The 12,978-nt window shown below is 35.8% G+C and overlaps 1 protein-coding gene across 1 annotated transcript; it reads right to left on the bottom strand.

Annotated features, from left to right (window-relative positions):
- Positions 1-10: 10 nt before the first annotated feature.
- On the bottom strand, positions 11-6,697 carry LOC111385505 (signal peptidase complex subunit 3A-like). Its single transcript, XM_023009897.1, has 4 exons — positions 6,443-6,697; positions 6,247-6,294; positions 1,864-1,926; positions 11-283 (listed from the first exon to the last, which is right to left on the bottom strand). Exons 1-4 carry the CDS (start codon positions 6,566-6,568, stop codon positions 215-217), a joined length of 306 nt encoding a protein of 101 aa, XP_022865665.1. The 5' UTR covers positions 6,569-6,697; the 3' UTR covers positions 11-214.
- Positions 6,698-12,978: the final 6,281 nt, after the last annotated feature.

Below are 12,978 nucleotides of genomic sequence, written 5' to 3'. Positions count from 1 at the left end.
AGCACAGTAAGAACTAGATTCGTTGCCATCAAATTAACAAAAAATTAGCATGCAAAGGTAGAATGAATGCCTAAACTGGTAGCGACTAACTTGGAAAAAAAAGATTGGTGATTGAAGTTAAACAATGCTATGACTAACAGGGTTTTTTCAACCCCTACAAGCGCGCAATCATAATCAATTGCAACGCTTATCGAAGTACAAATTTTATGAGGAATCAGGACCGATATACCTGATTCAATGCGTTCTTTGGAGTTCCATATTCAGCTGCTAAAAATACAAAAACCTGCAAATGAAGATGAAATATTCTCATATCCAAATGAACAGTAACTGCAATTAAACTTGTTCAAACTGCAGCATGAAAGGCTGAATATATATAAAAGATTAAGGAGCTAGAGCTTGACAAATAAACAGTTAATTTAACTCATGTTACAGTAGAGAGACTTTTTCCTTCATGAATATGATGTATAAATTAGAAGAGGGCAGTGAAGGAGAGTTAACAGAGACAACATACTGTAAAGAAAAATATTACACTAAAACCCTGTTTGGTTTGGATAAAAATTAGATTTCTGGTAGACTTTGATAAAAGTTGGTGAAATGTGTGATTGAAAATTTTATAAAAGTTAGTGAAATGTGGGGTTGAAAATGAGTTTGAAAAAAATGATTTTAGGAAATGGGAACCAAACAGGGGCTAGATACACTCTTCTTGTCAACCCTGTAGGCAGTGCAATCCAGAATCATAGTTTAAAATATTTCTAGGTATTGTCATATACCATGAAATACTGATCTCAGGGCACATGCCCGAAATCACATTGTGGAAAGCATACAAGAAAATATGTTGGGCGAGATAACACAATATGTCAATATATCAACAATATCAAGCCTTAAGATACCGTGTATATCTTTTTCCAGGGTTCCCTGAGCAGAAGAATTTATTTATTGCAATACAGGACATAATTTTGCAACTGTCATGTCAACGATCACACTTGACTCATATATGTTGAAAACTAATGGCCTACAATAGCTCTTTCTCCTTTTTCTTTTTATGACTTACTAAAACACTTCCATTGGACAAAATTCTTACGAGTGGGATACAAAACTTATATCCTCTACAATGTTAGCCATTCAGTGGAAGTATTTAGTTTTATTGTCTGGTTCTTTGCAGCCAAAACACCCAAGATATCTGTCTCCAAGGAATCTCCTAGGTGAAGATCAAAATTTATCAGACACTTACTGTGTTTCTATATTCAAATATTTTAGTTGATTAACACTACCAAGAACAAAATTTAATATGACTTACTGAGCGTTAAAACAAAATTCATAGATTATTTTGTCCCACTCAAAATATTTTTATCAACTTTAAAACCGATTCAAAAACCATAAACAGGGAAAAAAAGGTAACGCCAAACATACATCTTTCCAGTAGGTGTTGTCAAAAGTATATATATGGTGACAAATTCTGATGCACTCAAGGTCCAGACTCCAGAGTCGTAACCATATTCAAAGTTCATAGCCTATAACCTTACATGTTTATATTCAAAGCTGAAATTTCCGAGCACCTTTATTAAAAAATAAATAAATTACATGTCTATATAAATTAACCAGATGTAAAAAAAATAAAAATAAAAAAATCTATATGTTCCACCTTCAGCAAGTGAACTTCAATATCTATATCAGATAAATAAGTAATGGCATGATTACATCTTAAATCCTCAGCCAACTATTGAAATAATATTTATCAGATTGAAATAGAGAAGCTACAAAGAATAAAAATCAAATCAATAACAGCTCAAGTGTTGGTTCACCTAAAGCGAACAGTCTGGATAGCAATTGTGGATTACAAATATGAACATATGTATAACAAACCTGCTTTGTATTCCATGTAAACACAGATTGTAAGTTTGCTGATATATTAAATGTCAAACTGACCTGCATATAATAATAAAACATACTCATTAGATAAGATGTGACATTTCCTTTTTATTTCTCATTATAAGAATGAAAAGCCGGCTGTAAAATGTACAATGTTTCATCACTTCATGACACCGGCAATTTTGTGAGTCATATTGGTTCTCTCTTCTCTCTTTCTTTTATTTTTATTTTTTATTTTGAAGTTCATTCCAATTCATTGCGACCATTGCCATGTTGAAAGAAAATTTGTCACTCACACCTCAAAATCAGTCTAAGCCCTTGTTTGAGCCACATTATATTCCTAAAAATGCATTTTTCAATTTCATTCCAATTCATTGCGACCATTGCCATGTTGAAAGAAAATTTGTCACTCACACCTCAAAATCAGTCTAAGCCCTTGTTTGAGCCACATTATATTCCTAAAAATGCATTTTTGAATAATGAATTGATGGAAAATATGTGGTTAAAAATAAAGAAAAATTTTGGATTTGCGTGTAATGTTACTTTATTAAAGAATATGTGATTGAAATGATATTGAATCACTGTATAAGAATTTTTTTTTTTTTTTTAAATGAAAAAATGTGGCTCAAACATAGCCTAAATCTAAAAGTTCAAGCAATCAATTCAACCAAGAATAACATCCATATGGGAAATGGAAAATCACATTCATGAACTTCAACATAGACACTCAAATTTGATTCTAAGAATAGACATACACCCAAATAGCTGTGAAATATCATGTGATTGCCAATAAAAACCATTTCTTTCTCAGTAGTTATAGGCACGAGCCTTTGAAGTTTGCAAAAATTGTGAGTATTTGATTGTTGTATACTCCTGTAAATCATTAGAGATATTGTTGTCCAAGTTGTGCTTATTTTTGCACTCCACCACTATCTTGTAAGCAAGCTCATGAATCTGCAGGAAATTTGTGGGACATGGCTCGTATAATTGAGTTTTAGATCTGAGCTAAGGGAGACACTGATCCAATTCCTTGAATTAGAATCTTATGCCCATTAACCATCCATATCTCATATCTCCAGATGCCCGCAATAGTAAAAAAAACTGGATTTTAGATATGCACATACGCAAAAAAGCTCCAGAATCAATGATCCTTGACTTTGATTTAGACATAATGAGTTGGAGGCACATATGACTAATGTTATGTGTGTTAGCATATAAGCGGGTTCTTTCACTTGTTTTGTTCCTAATAACTCGCAAAATACATCCAACTTTTCCCAATTAAACTTGGGTTTCCTAGTTTCGAGTTGAGTATATTTTCTCCCATGCTGGCTTGATTTGCCCATACGCCTTTTCATTGAACCTTTTAATAGAACCCTCAGAAATTGCATGCATTTCTATGGACAGGATTTTCATATTGAACTAGCAATTAAAGGAAATGTTACTGAATGGAACCAAAGAGATAAAAGAATACACCAATGCCAACTTTCGAGAGGTTGAATCTCTCCTTGCCACTCTCAAATAATGGAATAGTGGACACACCTATTTATCCCCTTTTAAACGTTGGAAGTTATAAATTACCATCATCTCATAAACTACCCTCCCCTCTCTCAATTAACAAAAGTTCGACAGAACAATGATTAAAAATAATAAAAACATTGGCCATGTACATGAACATCCCCAGCTATCTGGCACATAGACTCGATTGCATTTACTTCTCTTGCCTCTTCCCACGTCTGGAATACACATATCACACAGGAGCTCTATCACCTTTCTTTCCATATTTCCTGTAGTATTTGGCTTCCCGTGCAATTTTCAACAACTTTCTCTTGTATGACGAGATTTTTAGTAATAATCATACATAACTTATCCATGTGAATGAGTTAAGACTGTAAAAAGCAAACAACTGAATTGTAATTTCCATGAGCAGCTTGTCCTCGTTCAAGCATTACATACCTCCTACTTTCTTCATTCACAACTCTGTTTAAAGCTTGCTAGAAATAACGCCCCTTCCGTAAATAACTCCCATAGATGTTGAGTTATTCCCAAAGGCCACTCAACGAACAATAATAGGTAGTTACCAACAGGTTCTTTTGTTTTGTTCAGTATTTGGCATTCCCTTCTGTCAATAGATGTTAGCAAATGAATCTCATAATTGTCTAGATGTGGGCATATACAAATATAGAGGGTGTTTGGTGGAGACTAAAATTAGATTTTTGACAGAAATCATTGAAATGTGTGGTTGAAAAGTTGTGAGTCATGAAATATGTGGTTAAAATTTAATGATGACTTTGAATTGAAATTTTAATCGGATCTTAATCCAAAACAAACATGAGCTTTGTCTTCAACTATCCTATTAGCCAAGAAGTTCTTATCCCCCACTTCCAATTTGGATCTTCTAGTGCTGGTCAAACACATGAGCTGTAGTGTGAAATCTTTGCTGCTTTGGTCCAATCCGCAAAGTTGTACCATTTAGTTTCCTAAGTTAAGGGGAAGTATCAACTTGAGGATTTTGTGTAAAAGGAAAAATGGTTTGCTGTTCTTCTATGGGTGAATCCACCATGGTGATCCATAGTTGTCTTTTCATAGATCAATGGCTAGCTAATTAGCTTTGACACCATGAACATTTTAAGGGAGAAAACTTTCTAGATTATTTTATTGAGATCCAAATACAACACTCACACACACAGAGATAGGGGTTTAATTTTTTGAAAAATACACATTCGTTAAGTTAGGGGTAGGATGATCTGTCCTCATTCTAAAATAGAAACCAAAAAGTTTAGAGAAATCAAATCTTAAAAATCAACACCAGACAAACCTAGTGAATCATGCACTTTCCAACATGTACCCAGCTTAAGCCAGTCTTTCATAACTATAAATCCTTCTTTCCTTCAATTCTTATTAAGAGAAGACTACCAAGGTTCAACTTTGTCTGAAGTCATGGGTTACAAAAGAAATGACTCTTTTAAGCTAATTAAAAATTTAATACAGTAAAAGAATTATGTCGATTCACTAACCATATAAATGTTTCTCAAGTAACATCAAAATGAAGAAATTAACCTTTAAAATAATTAGACTTATCCAGCAGCCCCCGTAGACCAGTAGAAAAGACACAACTACAACTAGAATGTGTTTATCAAGATGCAAGTGCTCGCAACAGAAAGAAGCCTTTCATCTTATTGTAATTCTTTGTGATCTAATACCATTGTTCTACATTACCTTCAAATGGAATAATATTGTCACGAAGTTTCTCTATGAAACTAGACTATCTCCATCTTAAAAGATAAAACTAGTGAGGTTGAGATAATCAATAATGCCACTCGAAAAAATATCTCATTCCTTTTCTTTATGGAAGCTGCATTTTTCTTCAGGTGTGTTTATGGTGGTGAATCTGGTGCTTTTATTAATATTTTTTTTTTCCTTGTGGAAGGTTGGGTGAGGTGCAACTACAAGGGAATTGGTTGGTAATAAGCCTTGATTCCTCCCATTTGAAATAAGTCCTGCCATAATTCTGATAAAGCACAGTTTACAAAACAACATATAATGTGCTTCCTCAGTTCTCCTTCTAGCACCCTCAACTAGATTCAAGCCAGATCTCTAATATTAGGCTGTTTATTTCTGGCGGTCAATCTGCATAATGCTCATTGGTCTTGAAAATTTGACTGTATAAAGCTTTCAACCGCCACAACATTTTATTATTTCATTTGTCAAAGTATGGATGAGACAGATATCTCATCACTAAGTAGAGCATCAAAATTTGCATCTTCTTGTTATTCAAGATCTGGAATAGCAAATGAACCACAAGATGGGAAACAAATCAATTTTCTCCAAACTGACTAGGCAAGAGTTTAACAATTATCTCTACATGGTTCAGTAATTTAGTGTTAATTGTTTTGCAGAGCTTAACAAGAATTTTCGTGAATTCCATTTTTATATTATTTTCTCAAGGATTCGTAAGATCAATTCTCACAACAATTTTAGTTTTTCATTATGTCAGAAATACAGGAAAAAAAATGAGAAGTAGTTATACAAGATGCAAATTAGAAGTTATAAAGGCACTTTTTCAGAACTCAGTGAAGAATTACAAGATTCTAGCCAAGGATTGATTGGTAATACTTTTCACAAGGAACAGATGCTTGCAAATCTAATGCTACCGAAAGAAGATGAACAAACTATACAAGAACTTAAAAAATTAAAGATATGAGATTGAGCATAGGAATCACCTTTCATTGTTTCCCTTCGTGACAATAAAGAAGGAATGTCCACGTAAGTAGAGTATTCATTAAACTCGTGTGGTATCCCAAAATGACTTACAGGTGAAATGTCTACCAAAGTACAATTTCCAATTCAAGAAATGCACGTAAAGATAGGAAGAATTACCTCATCATCACCATTGCGCTTCTTCTGAAACCTGTAAACATTCAACACCTAAAACCCAAAAGAATTACATAAATTTAGACAAAAGATTATCAACAAATTTTGGAATATAATAAAACACATATCAAGATAATAAAAATTCACACAACAAACCAATTAAGAAAAAAAATAGGTAAACCAATAATAGAGAAAGATATACTTGGACTTGGGCGGTGGGAGATGGTGAATTTAAGTAGTCAGAGAGAGAGGCCATGGCGCACATTAGCGCAAGAATGGCGACGGAAAACGTTACCAGAGCGTTGGCTCTGAGCATAACCGAATGCATTTTTTCTGCTTAATCTCCCTGCCGTTTCGACCAAATGAAGTGGGAATTTGGATCGATTGCAGTGGGGAATTCAGTATCCTAGGGCTTTCAGTTTTTACTGCTACTGGGTGAGGATCGATGGGGACTACTACTAAAGAGTCCAGTCAAACATCTAAGTAAAAGTTTAACCCACTGGGTTAAAAATCAAAATTTCAATATATTTTAATAAAAGTTGGTAAAATGTATGGTCACATGGAGTCATGTGGGTCAAATGACCCACAAAATTTGCCCCTCTCCCCCTCCTCCCCTCTTTTTTTTACAATCTATTTTGATGCACTCGTCGAGATGTCAAATGAAGTCAAAATATTACATTCTTAATATCATTTCGAAGTACCGCCTAGTTTTTCACTCATTAATGGCATGCGAAATGGTCAACTATAGCAAAAGTTATGACATGTTAAAGTATGGTGTTTGAAACTAATATTTTGAGAATTTCGATAATATTCTAACTTTAAAAATTCATTTGCGATCATGTGTTATCTAAATTCATAAATCGTCTATACCATGTAAAAGTTTGTTTCAAAAACTACATCTTTTTCATATCGAATGGTCCAAACGGATATCGAGAATAGTTAAATATATATCAAATGTACGCCTCAAAAAAGATGTCTAACTCATTTTTTTCTTTTAAAAGATTCAATTAATTATTATTTTTACAAGATAAAATTTTCAATCTAATTTATATTGTTTCATTCGGAAGTTTTACATGAAATATGACGTAAATTTTTTAGGATCGTTACGGATTAAAAGCAATTTGAATTACTTTCGAATTATTTATTGCTTTAAATTTGAATTTCATTTACTTCCTGAACTAAAATTGAATTTTATTTCAATTCATTTAATTTCTATATTCAATTTAATTTACTCAATATTAATTCAGCATTTGCCAATGAAATGATAAACAAAACTATACAAGTCGCAAAATTTATTTAATAATATTAATAATGATGTAATTATATGACGTTTTCAAAGTATCAAAATACATATAAACTTATTTTCATTGATACTATCTTATTTATTAAAAAAATTATTTTTAAAATTTTTACCCCACAATACTAAAGGTCTGGGTCTGCCCCTTTGTATGGTTAAAAAATTGTGAATTTTATAAAATATATAGTTAAAATTATTTGTTGAAACTTGAATTAAAATTTAGAATAAAATCTTTACGAAAGAAGGACTAAAATGTCGTAATTAAAAATAAGAGTTATTAGTGCAAAATCTTGTGACCCTTGCACCTGTTGCAAACGAATTAAGCTGCCAGTGGCGTGTTCATGTAGTAGCCTTGATTGCAAAACGTTTCATATCCTTTTTCTGTGACCTTTGAAGTGCGGAAGACTCGTTATAACTTTTGCTTCAAATCAGCAAATTGACTTAGCGGGAAGGGTGGGAAATTAGTAATTAGAGATGCTTACTAAGAACAGAAGAAACCCAAACCTTTTTTATGGGAGTTTTGGCGAGAGTGGGTCTATGGGAGAAAGCATTAGATATAAATAATGGATGGAACATATAATTCTATTATTTTTTCTTAATAAATCTTTTCACTTTGAAAAGCCTTTTCTCCACCTCGATAAAGTCAAATTCCATATAAAAAATATTTTATAATGTTAATGTTTAATAATCTCGAAACAAAATGCTTTTATTGGTAACATCTATATAACCGTTGTAAATAATTCTTTTTGTGACAGTAAAGTTGTGGTGGTGAAAAATTTCGTCATAAATAATGATTTTCTTGTAGTGTTACTTTGGGCCCACGATCAATAACCATAGTTATATCCTTGTATGAAGAATTTCGTGTATCAAAAATATAGAAATTGTTACAAGTTGTATTTTTGAGAAACACAAGTGGATGTTGATATTCTTGTGACTATAGAACTTTAAAATTCTCTGATTAATGATATAAGAGCTTGAAGACGAGGGGCCACATAATCTGATTTCTGGACTTCAAGATTTGTTGAAAACTTAATTTGTGTTTACTGGACTTCAAGGATTGAATTTACACTTTGGGACTTGAACTTGAATTTTATTTGATTTGAAGAAGACTTTGATCTTCTTGGTATTTTTCCGCCTTAAGCGTAAGAGAGTTTATTCTCTTTTCCCGACTTTCATTTGTGGTTTTTTTTTCTGCCGCTTTTACTTGTGATTTTTCATGGATTTTGGGTCCTATTTATAGCGAAAACTATAACCAGTTGTATGACCACCCCAATCATCTTTAATTAAAAATAATAATTGGATAATTATGAATTTTGAAAAAGTTGGATGTACTCTTTTAGGTAGATTTTAGTAGACTTTAATTTAATAGTGTTTCGCGAGAGTTAGTCGCTAACAATTAAAAGGGATCAGACGATTGTGTTAGGGACAAACCTCTTGAGACAAAATCCCAAAAATGGGTGTTCTTTATTGGCGGTGACTTTACAATTGAGAATTAAAAACAGAATGCCTCCAACGGGCACAAGCACACGAGTTACTGAAAGAAGTGTTTAAATCTAAGCTAAGAAATTTAAAATTACATGTTCTCTGTTCCAGAGTTTTTGATTCGGTCCCCTTTGCTCTATGTCCTTCCTTCCTTTTATACTCCCTGGATGATCTCTTTGTGATCAACCGCCTAAAAACTGTTGGATCGTTCTATAACTGCTCACTTTCCTCATAATGGCCAACTTGTTATGGAACTATCTTTTCTAACTGCTGCCATTACTCTTTGTCGTTCAACCGTCTTCAATTAAGTTCCTTGAATCGTGGAACGTGATAGGGCTGCTTTAATAACTGCTTTGATAACTGCACTTCTTGATAACCATAACACTTCATGTTTGCTAAGACCTTGGGCGACTCGAAGGTTTGGGCGAGAATAGAGTAACAGCTCTGGGCGACTGCATGACACTCCATTCGCTCAGATTCTGGGCGACTTGCAAACTTGGGCGATGGTGTTACCGCGTTCCTGGACCTCCCTATTTAGGCCTTCATCTTGAATTGTCTGATTGGGCTTCGTTCTTTGGGCTATCTGATTTGGGGATCCTCCAATTGGGCTTCATTCCTTGGGCCGTTCGATTTGGGCTGAATTTTTATGTGTCAACAATTACCCCCCAATATGGCAGAATTAATACTAATTATTAAATTTTGCCATAATCACTGTGTTTCCAGCAACATTCGAAATTATCAAGAATTTCAATCATTGTTTTCTTCCATAGCTTGAAAAGGTGCGACGTTTTGCAAACCCTTATAACCTCCAAACACGCCATTTTACTGCACCATTAAATCACGCCTCACTTTTTCGCGTTTCTCTCCCACGACTTACTGTTCATCTTTTTGCTTCCCTACTACGTAACTTTGAAAAAACTTCGTTTCATCCCTAATGGCTACTTCACAATCGCAATCTGGCGACTCCTTTAGTTTTGATGACTTTCAGAAACTTCTGAATCGTCCATACATAACTATGAACTTTCTCGCGCCTGCCAATGTCGAACTCAATGAGTTCTACCTAGGTCCTTTCTTCAACAATGCAGAGGCAGTCGAACAGGCGGCGGTGGGCCAGCTGTTTCCTTGTACTCAAGGCCCTCCATTTCTAAACTCTCTGCCGCTAGGGCCACTTCGCGAAAGAGGTATTCGCACTTGGCCTAAATTTGATATAGTTTTCCGTAGGTGGTATGCTCGCCTTGTGGACCATGGTCCTATTAAGGCACTTTTTGATAATGCTAGAATTTCTGATTTGTTAGAAATCTCTCTTCAACCCCCTACTTTTGATTCAGCACTTTTTTCGATCGCTTTAAGTTTTTGGTCTTCTGAGTATAATACCTTTATTTTTCCTCTTGGCCCCATGTCTATTACTTTAAGGGATGTTGGGGCCCTAGTGAATCTGCCACCTTTGGGCGATACCATTTTTTCTGGTATCTTGGTTTTTGGTGGCGCCCCAAAGTTTGGTAGAAACATTACCGACTCTTATTCAAGCCTGCAAACCCTTCATAACCATTCGAGCGCTGAGCCTTCCCATACTGAGCGAGTGACCTTTCTTCTGGTTTGGCTTTGTAAATATGTTTTGTATGTGCCAAGCATAAAGCCCTCCCTAAGTTATTTACCCATAGCGCACGAATTGGCGCGTGGTAGGCCTTTGAATTTATGTTCTTTCTTTTTGGCTGCTCTTTATAGAGGCATGGCTTCTCTTCAGACTCAATTGAAGAATGGTGCATCTCTCACTAGTAGTGGACCTCTTTGGTTCACTCAAATGTGGTTGAGATCCTATTTTCTATTGCTTGGTGCTCCATCAATTTCTCGTTCTTCTGCTAGCTGCTATGGGCTAGCCATTGAGCCCTTGGCTTCTGTAAATATTTCTAGAAAAGACATTTTTTCATTCTTTTATTCTTTGGATTCAATCCCTTCCTTCTTTCCTTTTCCTCCCTTTTTGACTCCAAACTATGTGCATCTTCCCTCCACTATAGACAGCGCGAGCACCTCTCTGCTCATTTGGATCCAGTTTTTAACTGGGTGGGAGTTATTTCATGATATTTTGACTGGGACCAATGCCAAGGCAGGGATAGAAATATATGCTCCCCAATTTTTTGCTCGCCAACTTGGTTTCGGCCAAACTTGGCCTGTTCTTCCTTACTATTCAAGGAACTTTATTGACCGCTTCCATATTATTAATAAGGCGGAGGCAGAGGTTATAAATGCTCTCAATCTTCTTTTAACAAGCTATTTTTCATTAGCCCCCTTCAATTCTAGTCATGCCATCCATCCCCTTTTTGAACAGCTCTGGCCGTCAGTTAAGCGCAGATTGTTTGCGACTGATGTCAATCGTGCCTTTCATTCACTGGACCAGCCGAGCATTTCTTCCCCTCCTCCTGTTTTAGTCACTCCTTTGTCCATCCGGAGTCCTTCTCCTCCTCGTCGCGCTAAACAGTCTGCTCGTCCATCTTCTTCTCTCCCTGCCAAGCCTACTGCAGCCAAAAGTGCCCCAAACCGCAAACAGCCAGCCTCAGCATCTCCCATTCTGGAGGATGATGTTGATGATGATGATACCCCTCTTATCATCAGGAGAAAGGTAATTAAATTGGTTTACTCACAAGCATACTTTTCCATACTTGAAACTTTTCTATGTGCTAATGACTTATTTGGACTTCTCAGAAAAGTTCAGCCTCTCCTTTAAAGGCTTTGGTATCGGCAGCTCCTGCTCCATCATCCTCCGCTGAGGCTGCTTCATCCAAACCAGCTAATGAAAGGACTACGCTTAAAGAGACATCTTCAGTCCCAGAATCCTCATCACAACCAATGGATGAGCCACCTTTTTCCCAAGGCATCAACCCCCCAAACATCGAAGCAGAAGGTAATTCAGTTTTTTTTTATGCTTTACCTTTGCTTGTGCTATTGGTTTCTGATTTGTTGCTTTTGAGTTCTGCAGATGCTCCTATGAGTCTGCCCGTTGTGGCAACATCTTCTCGCTCAGACAAGGGGAAGTCCTCACGAATGGTGGAGTCACAGGTGGCAGACTTGGTTGAGGATATACCATCTTCCACAATTATTGATGAGGTAATCTTTGCTTCACTTTTACTTTCATCTTGTTCGTTGTAGTGAGAATCTTCAATATTGGCAATTTTCTTTGCAGAATGCTGAAAAGATTGTGTGTTCCATCCTAAACTTGTTCGCTTCCTGGGGGCAAGTCGAGACATCTTGCCCTGCTCCATCTGGTCGTCCTGCTACTTCTTCAGAGGAAGATTTGAAGTTCCTCAAGCAGTCGATATTTGAGTACGTGTCCTTCATGGATATGGACATTGGTAAGGCTAGTGCTGCCAGACATAAGGATAAGCTTGAGCATTTGAATGAGAAGTTGGAGCAAGCACTGACATTTCCGTCGCTCAATCTTTCTGCCGATTCTAAAGCGACTTTGAAAGTTATCCATTCCGGGGTCCTCTCCTTGCTGGCCAAGAATGTTGAATTGAAGGCTAAAAGTACTCAATATCTTCGCGCCGTGTCTGAAAAAGAGTCTTTGCGTCTGGAGATCAATAAGGCTGAGGACGAGTTGAAAGAAATCTCTTCCGAAATCATGATTGAAGACTCTTTGATGGTTATTTGGCCGCTCAGATGAAGGAACTTCAAGCCAAAATGGACGACTGCAAGGCGAGAATGGCTGCTAAAAAACGTAACGCCTCCTAGGGAATTGAGCGAACTAAGTCTTTGGTCGAGCAGTACAAGAAGTTGGAAGTTGATGATGATGTCGTGGCCGAATTGAACATCACTTCCTCTCGACAGAATGAGGATTGGGAAAAACTTAGGGAACGAATTCGTTCAGTATGGGGTGGATTGTAATTAAGACATATGACGCCTTAACTTTTCTTTTTGCAATTTCGCATTTGACTTTCCCTTTGTAACCTTGTACATCATTAATG

Source organism: Olea europaea, unplaced genomic scaffold, assembly GCF_002742605.1.
Source record: "Olea europaea var. sylvestris unplaced genomic scaffold, O_europaea_v1 scaffold3181, whole genome shotgun sequence".
In the NCBI taxonomy this organism is placed as follows: Eukaryota; Viridiplantae; Streptophyta; class Magnoliopsida; order Lamiales; family Oleaceae; genus Olea; species Olea europaea.
The sequence above is the reverse complement of the archived record's forward strand: the minus strand, read 5'-3'. Positions and strand labels throughout refer to the sequence as shown.

Excerpts from the sequence above, each read along its gene's own strand:
- LOC111385505 (XM_023009897.1), bottom strand. The coding sequence starts at position 6,568 with ATGCATTCGGTTATGCTCAGAGCCAACGCTCTGGTAACGTTTTCCGTC. Across the intron at positions 1,927-6,246 it reads AGCGCAATGGTGATGATGAG|GTCAGTTTGACATTTAATAT; the intron begins GTAATTCTTCCT and ends TATTATATGCAG. Across the intron at positions 284-1,863 it reads TTACATGGAATACAAAGCAG|GTTTTTGTATTTTTAGCAGC; the intron begins GTTTGTTATACA and ends CTTCATTTGCAG.